Source organism: Copadichromis virginalis, linkage group LG16 (assembly GCF_057382275.1).
Source record: "Copadichromis virginalis isolate Kocher_CV1m ecotype Utaka linkage group LG16, C_Virginalis_male_GT1.1, whole genome shotgun sequence".
Lineage (NCBI taxonomy): Eukaryota > Metazoa > Chordata > Actinopteri > Cichliformes > Cichlidae > Copadichromis > Copadichromis virginalis.
This window is the reverse complement of record NC_140633.1, coordinates 27,914,475-27,942,153: the sequence shown is the minus strand read 5'-3', so window position 1 is coordinate 27,942,153 and position 27,679 is coordinate 27,914,475. Positions and strand designations below refer to the sequence as shown.

General features: G+C 37.8%; 2 protein-coding genes across 3 annotated transcripts in view; both read right to left on the bottom strand.

Annotated features, from left to right (window-relative positions):
* Nucleotides 1-184: 184 nt before the first annotated feature.
* Nucleotides 185-24,099, bottom strand: bard1 (BRCA1 associated RING domain 1). 2 transcript variants are annotated; one of them, XM_085434259.1, is made up of 11 exons: nucleotides 23,860-24,099; nucleotides 22,810-22,866; nucleotides 21,936-22,084; nucleotides 19,956-21,040; nucleotides 19,300-19,380; nucleotides 16,875-17,047; nucleotides 10,142-10,274; nucleotides 9,543-9,675; nucleotides 6,600-6,692; nucleotides 2,398-2,495; nucleotides 185-1,083 (listed from the first exon to the last, which is right to left on the bottom strand). In XM_085434259.1, exons 1-11 carry the CDS (start codon nucleotides 23,949-23,951, stop codon nucleotides 736-738), a joined length of 2,442 nt encoding a protein of 813 aa, XP_085290385.1. In that variant the 5' UTR covers nucleotides 23,952-24,099; the 3' UTR covers nucleotides 185-735. The 2 variants fall into 2 exon arrangements, with proteins under 2 accessions (XP_085290385.1, XP_085290386.1); XM_085434260.1 differs by lacking the exon at nucleotides 23,860-24,099 and adding an exon at nucleotides 23,432-23,835.
* Nucleotides 24,100-26,553: 2,454 nt separating this feature from the next.
* abca12 (ATP-binding cassette, sub-family A (ABC1), member 12) overlaps nucleotides 26,554-27,679 on the bottom strand; it is a 57,346-nt gene continuing 56,220 nt past the window's right edge. The window contains exon 71 of the mRNA XM_085434258.1: nucleotides 26,554-27,450. Coding sequence (XP_085290384.1) covers nucleotides 27,367-27,450 — 84 coding nt within the window. The 3' untranslated portion in view covers nucleotides 26,554-27,366. The remainder of the gene's footprint in view (nucleotides 27,451-27,679) is intronic.

The window sequence follows — 27,679 nt, the reverse complement described above, 5'->3', positions numbered from 1 at the left end:
TCATACTCCAGATCAGGTAGTCTGTCATCAGTGACAGTAGGTCAATGGAACATTTCCTTGAAATATTGACTTTGAGGCTGTATCACTGACCCCAATCTGTAAATCCAGACTCTGTTTGATTCATATATACAGCTCCCAAGCTTTTTATCTTTTAAATGCTGGTAAATAATGCTTGCCACTTGGATAAAGGAAAGAAATAATTTCATCAACAACTTTTAATAACAAAATTTCAAGAGTTTTTGTTTTTTTAAATACAGCATTATAACCAGCAATAACTGTTAATTACATCAAAAAGCAAACAAAGAAAAACAGTTATGTTAAAATGGCTATGTCCATGTTTTCTAATATAACCTCTTTCCCTCCCTTTTTATTTTTTTATTTTTTTAATTTGTGTGCAACACAACTTTGTTTCCTCACTTTTTTTGCATCAATTAGTGTCAAATCTTCTATTGTAAAGTTCAATCATACTGTATATAAGTCAGATTCTCAGACTTGTGAAAAAACAATCTATATCTATCCATCTATCTCTAGACAGATTTGTACTTTATTTTTACATTGTAAGTATGGACCATTAAAATTAGCAACATTATTGTTTTATTATTCTGTATATGACTCACTATGTCCACTAAATCTGCATAGATTAAACAACAACAACAACAACAACAAGACATACATACACATTATGGACATACTTATGGGTAAGTTGTTTAGTGCAAACATAATTATTTAACAAATTTAGACCAATAGTTCAGGGTCTGGTACAGGGAGGAGGCTGAAGGCAGTGATGCAATTGATGACCCAGGTGGTGGGAGCTGACCACACCTTGCCTCGTCTCACTACTGACGGCTTGTGAGGGGCTTGAGGGTCATAGATGATGTAATGTGTGCAAAGGGCCTGGTCGGACCCTGGCAGGGCATGATAGGCTGTGGCATTCACAGTTTGAGTCACATCACTGTCTGGCTTGGGTTGCCGGTTCAGTAGCTGAGCTCCTCCCTCCCGGAGTAGTTTTGTGAGCTCATCTTTGGTAGGCGTCTTAAAAGAGCCAAGAAGGAAGAAGAAACATCCATCGAACAGTGGTGGAAGCTGTGAAATACGACGGGAACAAACATTAGTGAAAACTTTGAAGACCGCCTCATCCCTTGAAGAGTCCAAGGCTCGTCCAAACTAAAACTGTCTTGCTGAGAAAACGTCTCTATTATCATCCTTCATTAAAAATTGAAAACAAACGAGCTTAGTGGCAGAATGAGTAAAGTCTTCTCTTTTGTTTATGGTGAAGATAAATGGTAAATAATTGTCTTTGCTACTAAATCTAGGCAAGTGCCTGTGTGGATGCTTTGTGTTCTTTGCTGCAGCGCCAGAAGACATTTTTATAAGCACTGTTCTCCAGACAAGCTCTGAACCACTTGGCATTACGGTTTAAAGCAGCAGTGAATTAGGCCACTGGAGACTGTTCTATTCACAGCATCAAGGAACTCAGCTGTTTTGCGTTGTAAATTAGCACTCTCAGGTCTTTAGAGTAGAAAGATTACTTTATTATACGTTGGCAGGGTTTTACTTTTGCTTCTGCATGTCCTTTATTTAGGATTTTGATTGATGGTTTTTACCGTTTTTCAAGAATGAACATTTATTTTGCATCAGAGGGGGGAAAAGAAAAAAGAAAAGAGTTATAAAAGAGTGGGGGAACATGTGTCTCCTTGTGGTTATGACCAGAACATGCTGAAAATACCTTGAGAATTCCTCAAGGTAACAGGTAAACACTTTATCAGGTACATACACAGTGCATAGAATTTTGTTTTTGCACAAATGAATCTGAACAAAGCAGACTAAAGCACCTTTAGAAGCAAATGCAGCTTCTAAAGAGTCTTTTGCCAGTATTAGCTTTGACAATGCAGTGCCCCCATTCTCTAAAAACAGCACAAGCTCCATCGGGTTTCATGCTGATTGGTTGGGGAAAGCTATTTTCAAGCCCTGCCAAAATATCTTCTTTAAACTGAGGTCATGACAGACTTGGCCACTGTAAGTCATTCATGTTGTGTTAGAAACAATGTCAGTGTAATTTTGGCTTTGTGGTAAGCTGCTGTCTTTCAGAAACGGTTGGCTGCAAAATCAAACATGTGGGTGAGAGAACAAAAAATTTTGAATACTTAGCTTAATTAAGACTAATTTGAATTGAAGAGATTAAAAATTTAATTATATTTATATTGATTTGTGTCTAAAATAAGCAAATATGTTATGATTCATGACAGAAAACAGATTTATACCAAAAAAAAAAAAAAAAAAAAAATCAACTATCACCATATGCCACTGCCTGGAAAAACAAATTTTTCCCAAGGAGAGAGAGCTTAAACAACGCGTATTCATCAATTTCATATCTTTGTTTTTGTGCTTCTCGCTTACCAAGCTGCATCTGTTGATGCGACTTCGCTGGGGGCCTTCTCCTGCTTCATGCTCAGCTTCAGGCACCCACTTCCCCGCCTGGAGACATGCCTCCACCCCTGGCATCAAAGAGAGAGAACAAAGAAAATTAAAGCTACAGCTAATTATGTTGACTTTGAGGGAATGTGACAAGGCTGTGTTGCACACCAAGGATGACAGTCTGTTTTATCACAAGTTGGAAGATTTCATGTATTGGCATAGCTGCCGTTGTTGACAGAGAAAGATGCCCACAGCATGATGGAGTTAATGATGCAACCCCCGTTTAAAGTATTAAGCAGAATTCGAGCGTCATCTCTTTCTGTCTCTTGAGGTTTTACGGAGTCAAAATAAAACCGTGTGACAGTCAGCATCCAGGCATTTTTTGTGTTAGAGATATAGCTTTTGTTAAAAATCCTTAGGAAGAAAATCTTAAAAAGGCAGAAAACTTTTTAAAAGTAAAGGCAGATAAAGGGGGAGGGAAAAAACACAAAACATGCACATTTTAATGACCCCTCACTGTCACAGATAAAAATGCTTCTGAAGATGTCACAGATCAAACTGCTGCTGTTCTCAGTAAGTGTTCTATTACTGAGCATTATTTTTGGGATATATTAAAAGAAACCCCAAATCCACAGTTTATAAGTGGCATATCTAAACATTAAAGCTAGATTAGGTTGGAAATATGACACTTTGCTGTGGCGGGGTGGGAAGATAGGAAATACACCTGAGCATACGCATTGGCTCGAATAACGTTTTTCATTACAAACACACTGAGTTTTCTCATTACGCTTCTAACTGTTAGAGATGCAAACTATTCCACAGACACATTTGCAAGGTATATACGCAACACTTTGCCTCAAGTTCTCTCTTACAAACATTCCACCTTCCAAATATGTGAGTAAGATGACAGGAACAGATCAGTGTGTGTACACCGTGACAGCACCATTACAAGGGGTGAGGAGTAGTAACATTTCTTCACCCCCCTTAATTACAGACTTCTTTCAGGAGGACCCCGCTAAAGAGTTGGGCAGAAATACAGGGGTTAATCTCTCTCTGGACGATAGCACTTAGTTTCTTAGAGTCATTAGCATATTTGTTAATCATACTCCGAAAGAGAGCATAAAACATCTCAATCCCCATCCTTACTGAGTGAGCAGTAAGATGAACCAGCCCTCCTGACTAACCGTGAGACCAAACTGTTACTGCGATCTCATTATAAAGACAAAAGCTGACGAAAACTTGTCCTCTTATAATGAGACAAGAAGAATTGTATTGGCATTTCGAATGGATAAGAAGTTCTAAAGGCCAATACAGACGCTTTAGGAGTGAGACAGGATACAACATTGCACTCATGGTCATTATACCAAAAGTCAGTATGAAGCCATACTAATCAAAATTGAAAATTTCTCCTCTTCAGAAACACCTCCACATCTGACATCAACTCCTAGGAAAAAATAGCACAAGTCCTGAATTTCCTCCATTGTTATGTAATTTATCGTTATGATGAACACCAGTACCTACAGAAATGCTCTTGTGGCCTATGCTAGTTTTGTGCACCTATCTAACTTCTGTAAAAGTTCTTGTGATCAAAGAATGACCTGCCAACCAGTCTTTCTTGAGAACAGACTGTAAGCAACCAGACTTTGTAGGCTTTTATTGACACTAACAGGCAACTCTGCATCCTACACTTCCAATCTCATATCTTTAAGTAGAAAAGCTGACCCCAAGAAGTTTTCTGAGACCTGCAATGAGAGTTGTACTTTTTTCAGGCTGCACTGATTGCTTAGAGCATTCAGTAACGTTAAGAAAAGTAAAACTGCATGTGCTTTATTAGTTTAGCTTTTCTGTGTAAATGCAGTCACTTATGTATAGGTGAACTCTTAGTCTTCCTATGACTAGGGACTGTGCATTGAAAAGTCTTCATTAAATACGCAATGGAAAAATGTTATAATGTTAATGTTTAAACACATAAGATGAAAAAACAAAAACAATAAGTGGACATTTTCTAGCTATAGGTTGCCAGACACAGCTGGTAGATGCAAGATTTAAAAAAAGGTTTACAAGCGAGCTAATTGAGATTAGATTGAGGTAAATAATAGTCTCATTTTACTCTAGCAAAAACATTAGTGTGTTTCCCCCATGCTGGTCAAAACCATTTCAACTGTTCTGAACATGTCTTTTAGTTTTAAGTGAAACCCTAATAAAAGGCTTTTAGTTGGAATATAACCTTGTTAGGCACACAGAGACTGTGCATTTCAATCAAAATGCAATGCACTGAAACAAGTCTGATAAAGAAGTAAGCCGGGGCTCGGCTTAGCGGACAGGTATGGCATACAAAGTCAGGTGACAGTGAAAATGCAGCTCCTTGTGTGTGCTCACATACACAAGGAAAAGAAACAGATAGGATGCCACAGTGACTGTCACAAGGGAGACAAGAAGTGTCAAGTGCTCAGCCCGCGTGGAGAAAAGAAAAGGGGAGGGGGGGATAAATATGGTCCAAACACTCAAAATGTTACAGTGACACAACTACACACATTCAACGTTGAACTGGTTTACTGGCAGAGACAGAAACAGGAATGCACGGCACTGTACTGTAACACTCACACATTCCCACACATACAACAGTCAAGGGCATGCCAAGGTGCCAGAAAACTCTTTGACTGCAAGTCTCTTTCTGCTTCCTGTGAAGCTGATTGTCTCTGAACATATGCTTGCTGACTTGGTCTAAGGATACCAGAGAGACTAGCCAAGATTAGGAAATTTTTTGCAAGGTATTTATCTTGGTAAAAAGGCAAAAGAGTTGACCAACTTTTTATCACTAGTCATATTTGGCCTTGTGATATTGATTCCCACCTACTTCACTTGGCCGTCAGACATAAGGAGTTGTGTGCACACAGAGCAACAGGCACAAACAATCTGATATGAAAACTGCTTGTTGCTAAATGTTCTTTAAATCTTCCCATAGAGACCGGATGTTGTGCATGAAAAAAAATCCTGTATATTTTATTTGGACTTTTCCCAAAAACCCACAAAACAGAATAATTCACTTAAAAGGTTCCAAAATGAGAGAAATTAACACCATAATATTGTAGCACCAAGTAACACATCAGCAATTTTAATGGTTTACATGTCCCTTAATGTAGCCGCATAAAAATATTATCTAAAACAGTCCTATGGAAAATCACAAACAGCCCACTGTTTGAAACAAAGACGGCTGTTAAAATGTTCTGTGGGACTAAGCAGGAGGCTAATCTGTTATCTCAAATTGTTTTGTTTTGTTTTTTTCTCTGTAGAAGCATCTGGGAAGTCTTCCTTGGAAATGTTAAGAAAGGGCAGGCAATTAAAAAAAAATACTCAGCAGGTGACTAGATGAATCATGCTTGTAGCAGTGACCTTACTGCTGCAGGCTTATAGGTTAAAGCCGATTAGAATGGATTCCCTTGCAATCAGCAACCTCAGTATTTCTGCTGTCTTGTAAGGTAAGCAGAGGCCGTGCTACCAACATTTGTGCTGTACTTTTGGGAGATAAATGACTAAGCTGAGCAACTACAAGAAACATAACTTCTATGTAAATGGAAATACTGTTTCTATATCTAGAAACTCTCTGAAAGACTTTAATGACTTTTCTGTGACAAATGTATATATATATATTTATCAGGTACGGTATAGAAATATTTACATGTAATTTTGCCACTCAGCACAAATAGCCATCTGGCACTTACTTCTGGATGAAAGGTATTTAAGTATATTGCAAACAAAACTTACAATGTACAAATGTAACGGTGCAGCATGTGAGGAAACACGTGATAGTAGCAAATTAAAGTTCTTTCTATTTTTGGGCAAGAAGCCCAGTCAATACTGAACTTTATTAAAAGCAATATATAACAGGACAGATTTAGTAACTGTAATTACATTGCTTTTGCTAAATTATAATGATACTACTCTAAATGTCCAAGACTTTTCAACATATTAAATTCTAATGCTATTAGAGCTGTCGGAGCTAGAAGATCACAGAACAATTTATTCATTTATGTTTTATACAGAGTCATGACATCAGTAAATCTAAAAATATTTAATTCACAATTCTGGATACATTTTCCAACAGTGACACTTACACATTAAATGAATTAATGTGAATTAAGGAATTAAAGACTGTTAAAGTTTACAGCCTTCTCTGTACTTACATTTGTATCTAACAATCCAGCAGCCAGCAAGAAGACCCATGAGGGTGGAGTAGGTGGTGGGCATTTGCCCTTCCGGTACCACAATGTGACTCACTGGAAAAAGAAAACAGACACACACCAGTCCATACAGGTCCACATTTTGCCTGTGACACAAATTTTGGTAATTTTGCACCAATGTATCTGAAAGGATGCAGTCAGTGTGTCGTTTAATTCGGGGGCTTTGCAATAGTGAAATTCTAAATGTTTGTCAATTCGGCCTTTCATACATGTTTATATATCCATTATGTCCATGACATAACACAGCTTCCACCATGTTTGACAGATAACACATTACGCTTCAGATCACAAGCTCTCATTTTCTCTCTCCATACTTTACTCTTCCAATCAATTTAGAACAAGATTATGTTGGTTTTATCTGTGCAGTGAATCTCACTCTCTGCATGGTCCGGTTATTTTTTAAGGTACAAGGTTCTTTATTCGTCAAATGCATAGTTATACAAGTATAACACACAGTGAAATGTAACCTGACACACTCCTCGAGGGGGTGAGAGAAAGAAAGAACATTATCTATTATATACACATTAGGTGAATGTGCAGTAGTAGCATTGTATGCTGCACCACAGCTTTTGTTTGTGCCAAATTCTAAGCTGACCATTCTGTTTTTGCATATTGGTCCATTGGTTAAAAAAAAAACAAAAAAAAAAAAAAAAACAACAACAACAAACAAACAAAAAACACTTTAATAATCCAATCCCTGTCTATAATAGGTCTAAAAAATAAAAAATAAAAAATAAGCGAATATTTTTGACGGATTTTTTGACACATCTAAAGAGACAAACAAAATATAACTACAGAGAGTTTATCTTAAACAGTATAGTGTTTTTCATCTCAGCTCAAGTTTATCTCTAAACTTTTTGTTTTTTTGCTTTTTTGACACATTTATTATGTCAGTTTTCATGAGTTCAGCACTACCTTTAAGGGAAAAAATATCTGAAAATGTGAACAATTATTAACATCTGTCCCCTCTCCACTTTCTTTTTGACAGTGTGTTTTTCCACTTTGCCTTCCAGCATTTCCTACCCAAACAGTATTATAGATTATACAATAAATTTTATACTACATGTAGGCATGTTATGCATTTTATGAGACAGAGCCATTTACATGTGAATCTTTTATGAAATCATTTGTAAAAGGGTAAACCAATGTAATTATGCATTAAAGGAAAAAAAATCTGTGATTTTGATTTAGCAACGCAAACCCAACTGGATGAAATAGTTTTTATTCCAGGTTAGTCACTGCCCAACACTTCCCTAATGTCCCTTACTTTGAGTGGGTGAAAAGTAAGCTTACTGAAAACCTGTCAAACACTTCATGGCAACACAATAGGCCAAGTGTTAGTTTATTAGGGGTGGGGGAAAAAATCGATACTGTGTAGTATCGTGATATTTTGTTTGCTAATAATGTATCGATACAGGGACAGCAGAAATCGATATTTTGTTACAAACAATTTTTTCGTGGACTGGAACATGCTCTGACTTCAGAGCATGTTGATCAGCTCCTTTTTCTGAGCAAGAATGCTGACATTCCTTCACTGTCCAAATGTGTTTAACTTTTTTTTTTGACAGCAATAAACATGACAGTTTACTTATTTTAATTTAAGACATATTTTATTTTTATTAAGTTTAAAACTTTTTTTATTTAATGTAAAATTATATTTTGTTTTAATTTACTTTCAAATTCTTCAGTTGCTGAATGGGCTGCATAGTTTTCATAAATTGCATAGTTCAGAATAGCTATAATTGTACCAGATGGTTGCATTCAGTTAAATTGGACTAGACTGTAATACAAACCGTTCAGTTTGTCAACAATAAAACTGACTGAAATGAGAGACTGAGTGTGAGACTTTGATATTAGATAAAATGAATATTGATAAAGTTTACCTTTATGTACAGAATCTGAATATCGCAAAATATTGTAAAAAATTGCAATAATATCGTATGGTGCGTTAAGTATTGTGATAATATCGTATCGTGAGTTGTATGGTGATTCCCACCTCTATAGTTTATTGTGTAAAAGAAAGGGACACATAATTATGGTTAATTAAAAATTAAATACAAGCTTATTGCCTCTTCAATCAACAATTAAGCACAGTTGAAAAATTCAAAATGAACATAATTATATCTCCAGGGTGAAACCTTTTTACATTGTGCATTGACCATGAATTTGGTGGATTTGCAGGCTTCAGTTCAAAATGTGAGAAATGTTCATTGGAAGCTCCTACTCTCAGCCCTCAGGCCAGATGAGGGAGAATCGTGAGACACACTTGTGTTTTTCATTAGTGAGTATTCATCACTCTGACAGTACCTCCAAACATTTTATGAGGAATGATTTCAATTACTTTTGTTCTCTTGTGTTCTTTCAGCTATAAACTATGCAGCAGTGAAGGAGCTGCTGTATCACAATGATGTATACAGCTCTAAAAGTGTTTGTTAGTTACTGTTGAACCTTCACGAGTGATAATGCTCAAGCACCTGACGTTGGCTTTTACAATAAAATGGATTTGTGTTAGACAGTAAAGCCTATGAAGCTTGGCTCAGTAGCAAAAGGACCATTTGGGATTGTGAACCATCTCTAAGGTTGATGAAGTAGCCGCATTATGTAATCTTTAGTAAATGTTTGGATGAGGCCAAGAGACAACCTTTTAGTTACTGAATAACTCAGGAGGTTCAGCCTGGAATTTATCCTTCAGATATATATTTTGACTGCACGTAGAAGTGCTTGGCAGTTAAACAAGCTTCTGTACAAGCAGTTCGCTGGCAGTTGCATTTAATTCATGATGCTGTTAAGAGCCCATTACCAATAACGCTGAAAGCAGTCATGCAGCTAGTATTGTAAGGGGCTTGGACTGGAACGTTGATCCCCTGGAGTACAAACAAACAATACCTGAGCCAGAAAATGTGTCAGCCATCCTCCCTCCCAGTAGCTGTCCCAGTTTGACCAGTTGATGCCGTTCAGCTGGCGAGAGCTTGCTGGACAAAAGCACTATGGTTTGTTCCCTCCTCACACAGTCATTTACCTACAACAAGCAGAAATTTAGAGGTTTTGAGGCTTTTAATGCAAGAATATGTATTATGGTTCACTAAATCTAATCTGAAAATGAAAACCAACTGTAGGAAAAAGATAAGTTTCCAGAAAAAAATGACTGGAAATATCTCTGCCTTTAGTATCTGTTAATTTTGTTCAATTAATCAACACAGCCAGCTTCAGGAGGCACTGGTCATTGCCATGTTCCATTTTTGTATTGTTCTGAACTTCTTAAATCTTGACCCTGACAATCACCAACCATTACATAATACAGACAAATTTCAACTAACACTGATAAAAACTAAACTGAAATGAGAAAACCACTGTGGAAACTAACTGAAATGAAGATGAATCAAAAACATTCTAAGCAATATGAGTAAACATAGTCATTATAATAACTCGGCTCCAGAGTTGATCATTTCAAGGCAAAAAGGGCTATTCACATCATGGCGACATACCACGGAGAGACTGGCTGAGGGGCTATGAGATATACGAGCATTTGCATATTGAGTTCCTTCTGAGGCTTCTTGGAAAATCTCCAGCATCTCCAGACTCGCTGCATAATCTGCAGGCCGCTTTCCATACAGATTTCTATGAAGAGGAACAAAGATAAAAGGTGTAAGTATCTAACAATATGCACACACTTATATATTTATTCACTTGCAGTGCTGCAGACCATCTGGTGACCACCAGGAAGGTCAGACACATTAACACTGAAAAATATGTCAACACACAAAATCTAAATCCCAGGAAACACCACCAACAACAAGATATTTTGCTGTGTAATCCTGCATCTCTTGTGGGTTATTTAGTCATGATGGATCAGTGCAAGCATTAAATAGACCGTTGTTTTTCACAGGAACATTGCTCGGGATCCAAGGAAGTGAAGTGCTGAGTCTGAAGTCATTTGGATGAGTGGTTCAGCTTGCACTTTAATCAGTCATGTTGTTTGTATAAGCTCATCTTGAGTAAGCTGTAAGTCATGATATACCTTTACAGTCACATTTTGAATGAGCAATGCACTAGTAAATTTCCATTAGGAAACAAAAAACAGCCCAAGAATATATATTACATGCAATATTGTAAACACATATTATTATAAAAATGATTCAGACTCAGCTGGCTGCACTTCCTTAGCCAGGAGCTCTAGAGTCTTGGGAACCTGCTCTGAAGGCTCCATCCACACTGTCGTACCTTTGAAAGGATCCTTTTAATACTTGTTTTAGTTTAAGTTTTTAAGGAGATCATGTTTTCAAATCAGATCATCGCCCCATTTCATCATTTAGTCCCAATCTGTGCAAATTCAGTTTCAAATATTTGCTAAAAAAAAAAAAAAAAAAAAAAAAAAAAAAAAAAATTGGCAATGCCACATTCTGCTTGCTCTGTGAACTCTGTGCAACAGTGTGTGTCAATCACTCGCTAGTGCGTAACAGTTCGATATAAGGTTAAGCTGAAGTCTGTCCTATACTTCAAGCATAGGTCACATCATAACACTCACTAAATGCAAAGCAATTAATATCAAAAGGCTGCATACTGAATGTGTTTTAATTTTGATACATGGTAACCTTCTAGAACAGCGTGTCTAATGGAGGCTTTGCATCTCAAAAAGCACTATTATGTGCAGAGACTCAAAGACGATGAAACAGCCTCCCTTGGTTACAAAGCGGACAGCTTTAAAGTATGCGTCTTTACGTTTGAGGAAATCTGCATGAAACAAGACTTGGGTCACCTTGATGAAAAGGGGGGCGGAGAAAGGAATCACGAAAGGCACAGGAGGAGGAAAGGAGACAAAGAAGAACCAAGCCCAGCAGGTCGTCTCTAAAAGATTAGGCGTCAGCAAAGATAACACCTGGGGGACAATTAATAGGTCCACTGGTCCATAAAATATTTCATTTGGATTCATACCCCCAGCTCCATATGCACACAAATACAAACAAACATAAAATGTCCCTGACACTTAAACATACACACACACACAAGCTGGTTTAAGCAGCAGCACGTGAGAAGAATATCTACAAATAAAACAAAAAGTAGAGAAGGAGGTAAAGTCACAAATACTCTTCCACAGGCCTCTGCTCAAGCACACAAGTGGGTGGAAGGTGAGGGTGGTTCTAGTAGGCGTCCACTATACCTGTGACTATCTAATATAGTCACAGGTATAGTGGTAGGTTATCCTAGAAAGTTTTAAATTATAGTGGATCTTTTTGACCACAGCAAGCAGATTTCAGTTATGCGCTCATTACATAAAATGTGTTGCATGCTACAAATGGTTCATCCCTGACATTCTGAGCCTTTCTACCAAATACATTTTTCATTCCTAACTCCACTTTGTTAAAACAACACAAACACTGATAAAAGCTTTTTAACCCATTTACTTCTTGATATAAACCTTAAAAGACTGTTGCCTTACTTGGTATCTACAGTTTCTATACAGTTTAAACCATTTCTGCCCAAAATCACATTAGCAGCAAGTATGAAGAGTGAAATGAAGAGGCAGTATTTTTTCTTCAAATCAAAGACAATTAGTTAAATTTCCATCTTTTGAAATTTGTTCTGATCACCTTACAGCCAACACTGCTATGTTAGACTTCCCAAACACTTTCACTTAACTTTTTAAAAGTACCGCACTGTGATTTTATTTTATTTTTTGCAAATGCCCTTCATTAACACCAAACCATAATCACAAATAATGTTGAGTACAGCTTTAAGAGTTCTTTTGATGCTTTTAGCTACACCCTTCTTCAAACTGCTAACAATATTTCAAACTTTGTGACTGCACAAAAACGATAGTCCAGTGCATAAAAGCCAAAACAGGATCGGAGCAATGCACTTTGTTATGACAAGAGAATGCAACTGAAAAGACTGTATGCATTATGGAGTACATTTCAAAGAGCAAGAAAATGACATCCATTAACTGGAAGTTGTCATGTCAAAGGTGCCCTCTGAGGTCTTCTTGTAAACAAGCAAAGCTTCTTTTCACACTTAGGTCAACTCACCAAAACAGACTGTCTCCTTGAGGGCTAACAAAAATGATGAATTACCTTCCATTCCATTAAAACGGCTGAAAAGCTATTTTTGGAACACTGTGACCTGCATTCTTTACATTGTTTGCCATCTTCCTGACTTTTCTGATTGGTGTATTACTGTAGTCCTTAATGTTTTATAACCACCAGTTTTTGGCTTGCCGATACTATCATCATCATACTTGTGCACCTGCATCATAATTTCAGTGCAAAATATCTAAACAACATCCCTAGAGTTATGATTAATTTTAATTAACTTTAATTTAGCTATATTAAAATCACTAAAATCTGTATAAAACCAAAAAAAGTCAGTATATAAACTGTATGGATACATACATACATACACACACACACATACATATATATACACTATGTCCTATACTAGTAAGTGTAAAGAGTGACAAAGAGTGATGTAATGACTAATTACTAGCATTTGATGAATGTCATTGCGAGTTTGTCGTACCCCTGTGTATTTAATTATACCCAATGGCATGTTAGTACAAGGCTTCCAGGTGACGTTAATTAATGTCTGTATGGATTCAGTGCTTCCGGCTTAATGTGGTCATTACGACTTAGTCAATTTAAATATATCGGGTACCTTGTTGCCCATGTCTCATTAGTACAAATTTATTTTCACACTGCATTGACCTAAACATAAACAGTGAAATCTAAAAGCTTATTGTATGCTAAGCAAAATTCTTCAGGCCTCCTCTTAAGTTTACAGATGTCCTGCCCTGGTATACATTTAGAAGCTCATACTTTAAAGCGGTCTCAGAAAATACATGTTGTGACAAAGCAGATATCGCTTAAATATATTAAAAGGTACTCAATTGATAGTTTGTCTCTTTTAAGACTTCCTTCAGTATTTCAGACTTCAGTCAGATTAATCAAAAGTTGAGCTAGATATAAAGTGGACTCTGGCACCAAGTGATTTATAGAACTGTGACTAAACAACAACAAAATGCAGCTGAATCATTCAAGCTCTACTTGCACACAAACATCAACGGAGGAAAAACGAAGATCTGTGCCTCTAAACCCCGAGCTGTGTGCCAGTCAGTCCATTAGGGACTGCACTGGCAGATGTCTTAGCTTGTGTCCTCTGTGCATGTGTGTGATTCTGCATGGTAAGGAAGAGAAGCTAGGACAGGAACTATATTGATCTCGGATCCTGAATAGGAATGAATATTGATAAGTTTCTGGATGCCAATGCCCACATGGCTTCATGGATTCACTTATCGTCTAATGTAGGCCTGCATTATTATTTCACACTGAAGTGCCTATTTTATTACATTGCAATACAGAGATCAGACCAGTAGAACGAAGGCTTGCATTTTCTCTGTCCGAGAAGTCCGAACATCTTGAGGTTGTAAACTATTATATTAATTAAAAAAAAAAAACCAACTCTTAAATAAAACCTTTCAACTTACAGTCTTTATTTAAAGAACCAATCAGGGATCACAGAAACTCTCGTACTAAAGTTAATGACATGTAGATTAACAGTGACTCAGAGTTTCTTTCTTAGTCTTGCTTGATCTTACAGCTGCCTACGACGCTGGTAATCGTGACATTTTAATTCTGGCTTTATGATTCAGTTGGTTACTCAGAGGCCTTCCAGGTAAGAGGAAAATTGACCATATTACCCCAGTACTGAATTCACTTCACTGGCTCACAGTACAATAAAGGAATACTCTTAAAATCCTTTTATTAGTTCACAAAGCTTTCGACGGTTTGCCCCCCAGCACATCTGTGAATGGCTCACTGTTTATAACCCAATCACACCTCTCCGGTCATCAGGTGCAGATCTTTTAAATGTTCCTAGAATTACAGTCAAGTATGCTGAGGGTGCTTTCAGTTATTGTGGTAACCTGCTTGTTGACCTGAAAACAATTACATCTGTACTGACATTCAAAAAAATAAACCTAAAACCTCACAGAATATCCCTGCCCGTTTTCCTTGCAGACAAGTAATAAGGCAAAAAAGAACAAATGTAAATCAAAGTTATGAAACAAACACAACTAAAGACAAAAACAAACAAAGTATGATAGGTATTCATTGATTATAAGACTGTAAAAGAGCTGATCATCTGATCAAAGTACCAAGTCTGATTAATTAGTCATCATAAGGATTAGTCAGTTCCCGTCCTCATTATTGACAATGTACTTCCACAAGCCGGAAGAGCTCATATGGCATCAACTGATTAACAAACAATCAGCACTGAATTTTACATCTGTCCACCTATGTACTATGTAACTCCCAAAAAGCTGAATGTCTTGTATGATGACTGAGAAACAAGTCTTTGAAAATTTATTGAGGAAGTGGGGGAGAAAAAAAAAAAAAAAAAGCAGTGGTCCAGTAGGACAGAAACACCACTATGATGTAATGCCAGGAAACACAATAGGCATGCAGTAAATATTAACTTGGTGTAAATGTTCTGTTTCTTTTTAGATTTATGCTTCAGTTGTGTGTGTGTGTGTGTGTGTGTGTGTGTGTGTGTGTGTGTGTGTGTGTGTGTGTGTCCCCAATAAGAGATCATATCATCAAAAGATAACGTCTCTTTCCAGGAACACTATATAGCTGTGATTTAATTTGTCAAAGGCATTGATTCTCTAACTTTTTTCTTTATCCATTCACACACACAAAAAAAAAAAGCATATCGAAAAGAATATTTGCCTAAATTGTTTTAGTCATCATCAACAATTAAATTAGGACTGTAGTTCACTTTTAGCAAAATGAATGTCATCACAAGCGCTTGAGCAAGCTACACTGCTCAAAAAGTTTTTTACGCTTAAAAAAAGACTTGATTGTCACAGTTTAACACAAAGTTAGTTCAACTTCTTCTGTCCAGTTAGGATGCATTAATCACTGTGAATCCATATGATCGGCTTTGGTGCAAATGAACACAACAAGGGATGCACAGGAGAGGCGAGAAGGGAAAAAGGGAATGATTTTGCAGGTTGTGGCATAAATCATTGCTCTTCTCTTATCCCTCCTGACTGACTTTTCTCTAGTTTTGCTTTTTGCTAGTGTTCTTTCACTAGTGGTAGCATTAGATGGTACCTGCAGCCCATTCATGTTGCACAGGAACTCTACCTGCTTCAAGATGGCACATCCACATGAGCCATCCCAAGAAGGTCTGCTGTGTCTGCCAGCATATTCTCAAGTGTATGGAGGAGATCTGGGCCATTACATGAGGAGAGCTGGAAAAGACTACTGTGAGGCACAAATCAGCAGTCATATGAGTATCTGCTCCTTTGTGCAATGAGGAAAATGAGGAGCAATGCCACAGTTCTGCAAAATAACCTCCAGCTGGCTACTTTTATACATGTTTCTGACCAAACTGTCAAAAAACAGACTGCTTAAACATGGAATGAAGTGCTGACGTCCTTTAGTGGGACCTGTGCTCACAACCCAGGACCGTGCTACTCAACTGGCATTCACCAAGGATATGCCTTCCCAGAGCATTACTGATCCACTGCCAAACTGGTCATGCCAGATGATGCTACAGGCAGCAAAATATCTAAATATTCACCACTGCAATGACATCTCCACACTCTTAATGCTTCCTAACTTGATTAAGATGAATTGCTCTGAAGTTTAACCAACTTTAGGTTATACTATGGATAATTGAGTGCTCCTTTTTTAAGAGCAGTGTATTTTTTTTATTTTAATATTAATTCAACTTAATTTTATTACATACCTTCAACAGGTAACACACACTGTGCACTGGCTCTACAATACATTAGGAGGGACCTGCCATACAGTTTCACAACTACTCTAGAGGACACTGCTGCCAATAAGAGTTTAAAAAAAGAACTTCCATCTTGTTGTAAATGCAGTTAAAAAGTGGCCAAAATGTGTTTAAATACTAGGTTAAAAGTTTGGCTTTGAAGACAAGACTAGAAACTCTTGTTTTCATGTCAAACCTTCGGGCCACTGAAAAAGAATTCAACAAAAAATAAACAGCCCTCACAACTGTGGGGCTTTAGTTTTCACTCATTCATGGCACTTAAATAAAAGTGAGATTTTGAGCTCCACTGCTCTTCACTGGGCCTTTAGGTCAGAACTTAAAACACTGTTACGAAACACCAACGTCGCACAGAATAAAGTCAATGTAGCAATGGACACCCAAATGAAAACGCAGTATTGTGAAACACTTAAAGCAACTTACAATACGTTCTGTGAGGCGCCAAGCTGCAATAGTAGCTTTACAATAGATGAATGTCCATTCCTGACAGCATCGTGTAGTGGGGAGTCGTTCTCATACCCAGGCGTGTTCAAGAGGGCTCCCATTGAGACCAGTAGTTCCACAACTGCCAGATGACCCAGGTTACATGCTTCATGCTGAAACAAAGTAGTAAAGCTCAAAAGTTATACTGCTTCTTTTCGATCTGACAATATGTCTCAGATCTTACAGTGTAATAAAGCATTTTTTAAAACTGATACGAAATAAGTTTTGCTGAGTAATAACATCTGGGAAGTATGCATAAATATGTCCTGCCCCAGTTTTCTGCTTTCTAAAATTAAGAAGATGGGTGCCTTAATGTTCGTCTGTTTTTAAGTCTTCGCCTTTGCAAAGGATTAATTTGACAAAGTTAAAGTTCAGCCTGAGAATTTCACCAGAAATGCAATTAAGACACACTCAAACAACTGCAGAGTGATTAAACACAGCATTATGCTTTAAATAACTTGAGCAGCTAATGCATTTATTAAGAAACTGGCTTTTTGTTCCAGTTTATTTTTATTTGGGTCAGGTAGTCTAAGCTATTAAGCCAAGGGCTGTGCAGTTATTTCTCCTCAATGACTGTAAAAATGATTTGCCACCTGAATGAGCAAATATTAAGAAGAATATGCCTCATCTATCATCATTTTAATCATCATCATCATCATCATCAGGGACTAGAAATGAAAACATGCCTCTTATTTGTGACAACTGTTTCATGTATTGCTGGGACACTTCCAAGTTTTTTGTAGTACTGGCCATCTGGACAAATGTTTATTTTACACCCAGTTTGGAACCAAATCCATGGATTCATAAAGTGCATGCTGAAATTGGCTTCATTTTGTTTGTTCTAAACTTCACAAATACAGAGAGAAACATGTAACAAGCTGAAATGCTCTGGCTCTACAATTGGCTAGGTTAAAAACTACAATGGTGCTAACAGAGGTTTGGAAAAACACAATGGTAATGTCATAGTGGCTGTAGCATATCAAGGCTTATAGCTACCAACCTTCCCACATATATACAAATACACACATTTGAATAGTTCTAGCATTAAGCTTACTGGTAGCAATTTGAATGATCAGCTGAGAACTGTCAAAACTCAAATTGAAAACTCAAGTTTGAGTGGAACATCTTGACATAAAGTGCTGCAATAAAGACGCAAACACACACTCAGTCTCGAGCAGCTGTCGAGGCGTTTCCAGCTTATCATGTGGCAGCAACTTGAGGTTAAACTGATAAAATAACATGCCTGTGATTGTTGCTGAGGAGGTACCACCACAAAAATAGCCCCTTGTGTCATCAGAACATATTACTTTTCAAAGAACTATATTCCTCTATCTTGAAGGATGAAAAAGTCAACCCTGGTAGAGGAACTAATGCAATATTGGCAGCAACAAAAGGTCTGCCACCCTGCCATTTGGAAGCTGGACCTATTCCTGAAGTCATGCAGGGCTTTACTTTCAAGTGTCGCATAGCTTCATCTCATATGCACACTAAAAACAAAAGAAATCTTCAGGTTAATGATATTTAAATTTCCAATTTAGTGACTGCACAATGTTTCACCAGATTTCAGAGTTTGACATAAAAAAAATAATAAAAATGAAACTTCTGCAAAAGTGCCTCCCCCCTTATTTAATCTTAATCAGAGTTTTGTTCCAGAGGCTGGTTGTTGTCATGTTTGTGACTTTTGCAACCACATTCTCCTTACACTGGGCTGGTGTTTCCTGAAAGAAACAAATCCATAGAAGCTAAAAACTTTTCTTGTATTATGTTTGATTCAATTAACAAGCTATGCTTGTGCTGTTACTAGATTACTTGTAACCTTATCAGGTCTGCTTGTTTGTGACCGCATGCCAATTTGCACTGCTCTTGGTAGACTTCCGATCATTATTATTATAATGAACTCACTGTGCTTTTGATCATAAATTTATGCATTGTTTAACATCACCATCTGAAATTTCCTCTCCTATCTGTGCTTTTCTCTGATTGCAAACTAGTGCCAATTTGCCCTGCTTAGTCAATCTGGCCCTTATTATGCCAGTCACACAAACAGTACAGATGCTTACATTTTAAAAACAAACAGAAAATAGGGATAGCAAAAGAGGGACATTCATATAGTAGAAATATGAGTAACCAAGGAGGAAGAAATCCAAATATTTAGCTTTAATAACAATAATAATAAGTAGCAAACATTATAGAAGTAAAGTTAAAGTCTATACGAAAACCTATGTGGAAAAAGTCACTGTAGTGACGCCAATTATTTGTCATCAAAATAAGTTAAAAAAAACAAAACACGATTGTGTGTAAACAAATGCTACATTGCTGAAGAAACAGTGTAACAACAAATGAGACTAACAAATTCATCACCTACCAGAGGTGTCCACCCCGCATTATCTTTTAGATTGGGGTCAGCCCCCTGATCCAGAAGATCCTTGACAGCCTCTACATCTCCCTGCAAAGACCAAAAGATAATAACAAACCTGGGGTCAGAACTACAGACCTGTAAATGCAAACCTTTAAACACAGCAGCTGATCTCAGTAAACCAAAGCTCTCTGGTTTATCAATCACTAAACAGTGGGCCATTGATTGCTTTGTCTGTGATCCAGGGAAGGATTACAGCTATGTTTACAAGGATTACTATAAGACAGTTTAGTCTCAATAGAGTGGAATATGGCTGCCTGATCTAATACAGCCAAATATACTCAACTCCACAGTAAGGGAGAATATTTAATTATATATCTGTAATTTTTTTTTAAAGAAGAAAAAAGAATAAACAGGAAATGCCAGGTTTGCTCCTTGCACTCACTAATTTTCATGATTTTTATTTCTGCAAAATGTCCTAACCCAAGAACAGCATTACTGAGCTAAAATGAGTGAAATTATAATTGTTTACCATTTTAATATCTCATTTTTTTTAGGAACACTGTGCACAGATTTTATTCTTGCAGTCTCCTGCAGTTATTTTCACACCTAGAATATAACAGAAAATTGAGTAAATAAAGTGAATCATGCCAACACTTTATGACCTTGATTGCAGCTAGATGAAGCAGGGTCTCTCCCTTGTGGTTCCTCTTCATAACTGCAGGGCTTCCTGGACTGGACCGTCCAACAGATGCACCATTAAAACAGGAAGATCTCCTGTAACTTTCTGTGGAGGGGCTGGCTTGAACAGAGGGGCTGTCTCTGCCCTCTTTTCTGGACTTTTTGGTGCTCTTAGGGGTAGTCAGAGATGGAGGATTTAGCACAACTGGAGAGATCGGACTCAATGATTTTCTCCCCCTTCTGCCTGGAGAAGGTCTTGGTCTTTTTGGAGTGTTGTCCAAAGTGCTGTTTCTGTCTTCGGTCCTAGATCTTTTTGAGGAATGCTCGGAAGGAGACACGTTCTTGTGATTTTTGGGGTTATCATTTGGTTTGGGTACATCTGCAGACAGCTGGTCATGCTGAAAGGCACTTTCCGGCAAGGGTTGAACAAGTTCAGTTTGGCAATTCAGTACAGTCTCGCTGCCTTGTGAGAGACTCTCTCTCACTGTGCTCCTGGCAGGACTGAGTTTATCAGTGCTCCGCTGTGCCATCTCAGGCTGAGGCCCATCAGAAGTGACAACAGGGCTTAGGAATGAAACCCTTTTACTGGACCTTCTTGCTCCATCAGCACACACCTGCTCATTTTCAGAGAGATGAGCCTCTTCTGAGATGCCCCATTGCTGGTTTATGGCTTCCAACCTTTTCTTCTTCAGATTTTGCTTCGTCTGTTTTCGTGTGGTTCTGGTGGCTCCTTGCACCGGCACATTCCTGCTGGTAGCATTTTTCTTAGTTGACCTCTTCTTCCTGTCGTTTTTTGTTTCACCGTTGCATCTTTGAGAAGAAGAGGAGCCGGAGTCTTGGGAGGACGAGGTGAAATTGAAAACTGACAGGTCCTGGCATTGAGCAGTGAGGGTGTCTTGCTGTGCTGCAGATGTTTCTCCAGGAGACCTGTTGTCCGGTACGGTGATCTCTGCAGCCTTTTCGAATGTGCAGCGTACCTTGCGGCTGCGGGGACTGAACCAGATTTTAAAATTCTTCTTGTTGTTTTTAGGTACAGGGCCATCAGGCTGAATCTCAGCCACAGATGAGTCTACAATGAAGTATGAAAAGAAAAAAAAAACAAAGAAATATATGTGAAAACACAGTGCTAACAAAAATTATCACATGGAACTATTCAAGCTAATTAAGAATAATTTATATACTGAAATCTTGAAAGTTTAACATCGATCTTTGAGGAACTGTTCTTAATGTATAATTTGGGGTGGTTTGATGGTGACCTTTTTTCCATGCTTTCTTTTAATTGAACTTCAGTATTAGTTGCATTTCAAGGCTGGTCGTTTAGTGTGTTACAGTGGTTACATACGAGTACATAAACATACACATATTAATGAATAAAAGGCTCAAGGTAAAATAGCAAACACTAACGCTACTGCTAATGGGATCCTAATAAAACGCAAGAAAGCAAAAGAAAAAAAATAGCAGAAAAAAAAATCCCTCATAAACAGAAACTGCACAGCTTATTAGGTGTAGTGAAATAATAATGCTAACATATGAAAGACGTATTGGAGCACCTCGTTTGCTTTCTACATCTTTAGTTGTTTTCGTGAACACTGACAACAACGTGTAGATTTGTTCCCATATTAACTACATGGCTTTGAAAGCCCTTCTGAAATTCTTCTTCAAAGCTGAGATCTACTTGCAAAATAAACACTAACATGGATAATTGCACTGCATAATTAGTGCAATTACGTGGGTGCCAGATGGGCAATAAATATAATAAACCAAAGAAACAAGCCACTAACCCTGTCAATCACAGACCAGATTAGTGGAGAAAAATGTTTGAACATTTCAGTCAACAAGTGATAGAGGAGGGTGTGGAAGGATGAGCGTGGTGAACCGAACGAACCAAAACACATGGATTTCGAAAGATAAATTGTCAATTATGCTTCTAGCCTGCTATATTTTTATATATAGCTTCCCTCTACCTGGATTTTTAATAGGAGTGAGCAGGGACTCTAAGCCACAGAAGAGTTCTATGATGCTGCTGAGCTGCCTGTTGATTTGGATGTCCTTCACCCAGGCAGGGCTGTGACATACCACACAGCCATCTCCTGCACGTGGCCCAGCACAGGACCTGAGGAATAAATATACCCCATATTAGGAGTCCACACTACAGCTCAGTAAGAAGAATTACAGAATGGTTATTCCTTCACTTTTAAAGAACATCCAGTCATAAAAAGAAGAATCAAAATCCGGGCTGTTGTTTAAGCATGCAGACATTAATTCACTCAGTAGCCACTTTCACACATCCGCTCCAGACAATTTCAGGGGAATTAGGTTGGGATACTGTCAACATTTCAACTTCCAACATGTACCACACAGAAAAAAAAATTCCTGTTTGAGATGGACTGAAACTACTTGAAATACTTTTTGTGTTAGCATGAAGGAGGGAACACATTATGCCCACTCACTAGCAATAAAGGCACCAGACTACTACCTGCATTGTTCGCACAGTGGCATAAACCATCATCGCATAAGTTTTTGTATTGGGCACCTGCCAGGTTAAAATGTGGAAAATCCAGCTGCTTTGGATATATGTGTTTTCTCCACTAACTCTAATAACTGATGTCTAAAACTTCAAGGCTACAGTGAATGTGTGAAAAGCACTATAGTATCTGAGAGGGGAGGCAAGACTATGCTCACATTGTAATCTGTGATGAAGGCAAAACATACTGCAGGTGTTAAAAATCATTTAGGTGTACCAAATGAAATTGACCCATTAGTCTTATTAGCTAAAGCTGTCTATTGGTGTCCTATTGGTGTTTAATTGGTTAGAATACACTTAAGTTCATACATTACCTGCACAGCATATGCTCACATAAACCTAAGCAAACAGGTTCCTTCATCAAATCTGAACTGGGGGGAAAAAAAGAGAACAAAACAGACAAAAAAAGAGGTTAGTTGGCCAACGGTTGTATACCCCCAAGACCCACAAATTAATTTAAAGTGGGATTAAAAAAAACGTAAGGCAAATTTGCATAAGTGCCTTTACAATAGCCTTATTAGGAATACAGGGTGCTGCAATACTTTTTGAGCCAAATGTGTAAAATCTGAACTTTACAAGACCCTGAAACCCTTAACACAAAGTGCATTACCATCATAAAAACAAAAGCACATAGTCCTGGATGTTTAGCAACTTACACTCTGGGGCAGTCCGGGACCTTGCGATATGCAAAAATAATCACCCGAACTCCATCACAGCTACAAGCACAGTCAAATACAATTTTAAGCAGCACATCACTCTCTGTTTTTACTACGCTTTGTGCTGTTGTCTCTCACTTATTCGGCGCCAGATCGCTTAGCAAAACATGCCAGAGTGTTCATTGGCAGGTGCTGCAGGCGTTATCGCCGCTATACCGTAATTTGCTGTGCCCGAGTTACAGGTTTATTATCTGTGGTTTATTGTGATGGCACTGTTTACCAGGTTATATTTTGGAAGCTTTCATCGTTGAAGTGCAGGCTGCGTGGTGTTTTCTCATTGCTGCACAGAGGTCTTCAACATTTCATGGCATTGCCGCACGTGTGTTAATTAAGGATGAATTGAAAGTGAGGTTTCAAATGAAAAGTTAACGATAATGGACAAGACTAGGGGCACGGTTAAGTTTCTTCCATGTTGCTTTGCATTTCTCTATAAGCATCAGGCCACTGTTCGACTAAACAAACATACCAAACTAACATTTACATATTTGTAAATGTTTACATATTTGTACCACTTTAAGTGTAAGACAACACTTCGTTACTTTTGCTGCTACCTAAACACATAAAAAACCCAGTTTAGCCTGACTTCCAGTACTCGTAGACGACGCAGGGTTAGCTTGCCACTCTGTACTGCACTTAACGTTTACTTACCATTTGGAACAAAGTAGCAACCGTCGGAAGTTTGCCGCCGCCTCCTTAGTCTTCTTCCAGTCCACTGTTTGCACGGAACTGTGCTCATCCATTCTTAGAATAGGAGTGTTGCTCTTTTGTTGTTGTTTTATTAATCAAACAGCAAAAACAAGTACAACTTCCTGTCTTACTTCTTACATCTCCCGCCAAATATTTACGGAAGCGAGCAAAGCGCATTGCCACAGTGGATTGGTCGACGGGCACCGGTGATGACGTAAACCCTGACGTAGGGGTTTTTGTTGTTTTTTTGAGAATCGGACGTGTGAAATGGACAGTGATAAATGAATACCAATAAATATGTTAAGACTGAACATTATTTTGTGGTATATCTATGGATAATATCTTATATACAGTGGATGATCTAAACTTCCCTATTTTGTTAGAGTGACAGTCCAACTTCTTTAATTTCTTCCTTCGGCTGCTTCCTTGTGGATCATCTGCCCCATCTCACCCTATGTGTACTACTTTCCTGTCACACCGAGCCTCTGTCTTTGTGTTTTCCTCCTGCCTGGCAGCTCTATATTCAACATCTTTTGTGCGATATATTCACATTCTCTACACATGTTCTGCCTTGCCTCTCTGACTTTTCTTCAACCTGCTGAACCTGAGCTGTCCCTCTGAAATACTCGTTTCTAATATTGTCCCTCCTGCTCACTCCCAATGAATACCTTAAACTCTGCAACCTCCACCTCTGCCTCTTGTCTTTTCATTAAAGCCACTATCCCCAAACCATACATCACTTTTACTATTTTGTCAAACTTCCCTGTCATTCTTGTTTTTTGTGTTCGGTAACAAATCACCCCTGACACTCATCTCCACCTACTCCACCCTTCTTACACTCTCTTCTATACCTCTCTTGTGCATTGCCTATCACTTTGGATGGTTGATTCCAGGTATTTACACTCCCCTCACTACCTCTGTTCCTTGCAACTTCACCTCTACACCTGGGTTTCTCTCATTCACACCCATGTATTCTGTCTCAGTTCTACTGACTCTCATTCCTCTTTTCTTCAAAGTATACCTCCACCTCACTAGGCTCTCTTTCACCTGCTCCCTACTCTCACTATAGATCACATTGTCATGTGCAAACATTATTGTCCACAAAGAGTCCTGCCTCACCTCATCTGTCGACCTGTCCATCACCACTGCAGACAAGAAGGGTCTCAAGGGTGATCCCTGATGTAATCCCACCCCCACCTTTAACTCATCTCTCACTCCTACCACACACCTCACCACTGTGTCTCTGTCCTCATACATGTCCTTCACAACTTTCACATACGCAATCTCTTCTACGCTTCTATACTTCTCTATCGACACTCTCAAAGCAAACATTGCATCTGTAGTGCTCTTTTTCGGCATGAAGGTGTACTGCTGCTCTTAACAGCTCGTTTGCATAGCTTCATGGTATGGCTCATCAACTTTATCCCTCTGTAGTTACTACAGCTCTGCACATCACTCTTGTTCTTGAAAATTGATACCAGTACACTTCCCTGTTCCTCTCTCCTACACATATATGTATGTATGTATGTATGTATGTATATATATATATATGTATATATATATATATATATATGTATATATATATATATATATATGTATATATATATATATATATATATATATATATATATATATATATATATATATATATTGACTGGCATGTTAAACAGATCTTTAGGAATGATTTTTCTTCTGCAGATATGCTCAAAAAACACCAAGTCCTTGCAATTGTTATATCTGGGCTGGATTACTGTAATTCCTTATGATAGACTTTTCTTTTCCTAAAAGGTCCCAGAAGAGGCTTCAATTGATCCAAAACACTGCCACTAATGTGCCATCTAAGACTAGGCTGAGGAAAAAAACCTGATTCATCCTGATTTGTATTTAAAATCTTTCTCCTCAGCACGAAGCCCTGAATGATCAGACTTTATATAGACCTCATTTACCACAGGACCACCATATTATTCCAACAGAGCACTTCATTCTCAAACTGCAGGCTTATTTGTGATTTGTAGTTTATGTAAGTAGAATGGGAGAAAGAGCCTTCAGATATCTGGCCCCTCTACTGTGGAACCAGATCCTAGTTCGGGCTTGGAAGACATTAACTCTTTCCACTTATAAGATTAGCCTTTAACGTTTGCTATTATAGGTGCAAGGTACTTGAGAGACTTTGTTTGATGCACCAAGTACATCTCCCCCACTCCCCTTTTTTTCAGTCCGTGTGCATTTATATACCAGTACTGCATGTTATTAACTTTTGTCAAATTTTTCCTGAAACCTTTTTTTGTTGTTTCTGGTCTCCCCTTTCCCCTCACCAGCCACTGCAGTATGCTACCTCTTTCAACCCTTCCTTAGGTTTCTTCCTGTAAAAAGGACGGTCTTCCCCAGTGTCGCAAAGTGTTTGCTCATAGGGCATTATATGAATGTTAGGGTGTTTACCTTACAGCACAAAATAGCTGGTTATATGAAAATAATATATGAAAATATATGAAAATAAATGGATAGAACTGAACTGAATTAATTAGTAGAAATGCAATAATACATCTGCAATGTTTTTATAACTTATATTGACCACTGAAGCAAAATCAAAGATCTTAAATAGTCCCTGTGCAGAAAAATAGTAGAAGCATAAACAGTAGGCAAATGAACAGCAGCTGCACTTGAAAAATAGCTTTATTAAATTATAAAAAAATAGGCTTGATGCAGTTAATACCACATGGAGCAGGTCCATAGGCAAAAAAGTCTATTAAATATTCAGTACAGTCATTCCAGAAGTTACATATACCCTTGGAGAAAGTGTTAATGAGTGAGGGGAAAGTGCATATTAAGCTCTCAGTGTCAATATTTTCTTTTGTCAAATTTAAAATAGAATAGAATAGAATAGAATTCAACTTTATTGTCATTGCACATGCACAGGTACAGGGCAAAATTTCATCTCAGGAGCAGAATTATATATAGTTCACATAAAAAAATACATTACTTTTTGTTTGTGTTATATATTTATTAAATGAGTATGTTATGATGTTGTATAGTGATGGTTTGCCACCAATGACCTTAATTAAAAATCATTCTAAATATTTTATTAGCTATGGTCTAATATTCTAGGTAAAGGTAGGTAGGTAAAAAGAACCCTAGCCACAGAGAGAAATTAACAGACTACATAATTAAAGTAAACGTCATATATAATGTTACCTGAATGATTCAAAGTGAACATGCAAACAGTGTTATGTAGAAGAGTAATTATTCACTTCATCTACTCGTGTATGCAGACTGGCCATGTATTCTTATGCTTTTCATCAACAGTTTGATTTGGTAAGAAAAAAAGTGTAATTTAACCTTCATATTCACAGTCAAGTGACTAAAAAATAATATTCCTAAAAAGAACCCACAAACATTTAAGTCACATTTTCTACTATATTAAGGTCAGATTTAGTGTGAATGGACACACACTAAAGATGGCAGTCAGCTCTATGCTTGTACTTCATCTTCATCTTCGGCGTCAATTGGTATGGTTTCCATGCCGATCTTTCCCATGGCGAAATTGATGAAGACCTGTGAAGGTTCAGCAATAATGTAAGAGCCATGTCAATATGAAAGGCAATTATTTTTCTCTGACCTGCTTAATTTTGGCTGGTCCGTTTCCCAACCCCCCCACCCCTCCTGTCCTGTCTTCTGCCTATAGTATGTTCCAATCCCCAAGCCTCAAAGGGGTAAAGTGGTTGAAGAATATCAGCACTGGCTGCATATAAAGCTCTTGGATTCTCACCCTAACTCATATTCC

Coding starts and splice junctions, on each gene's coding strand:
- bard1 (XM_085434259.1), bottom strand. CDS start 23,951: ATGGATGAGCACAGTTCCGTGCAAACAGTGGACTGGAAGAAGACTAAG. Junction 22,085..22,809: donor TGTGAGCATATGCTGTGCAG/GTAATGTATGAA, acceptor TTTATTCCTCAG/GTCCTGTGCTGGGCCACGTG. Junction 6,693..9,542: donor TGACACATTTTCTGGCTCAG/GTATTGTTTGTT, acceptor TTCTTTTTCCAG/TGAGTCACATTGTGGTACCG.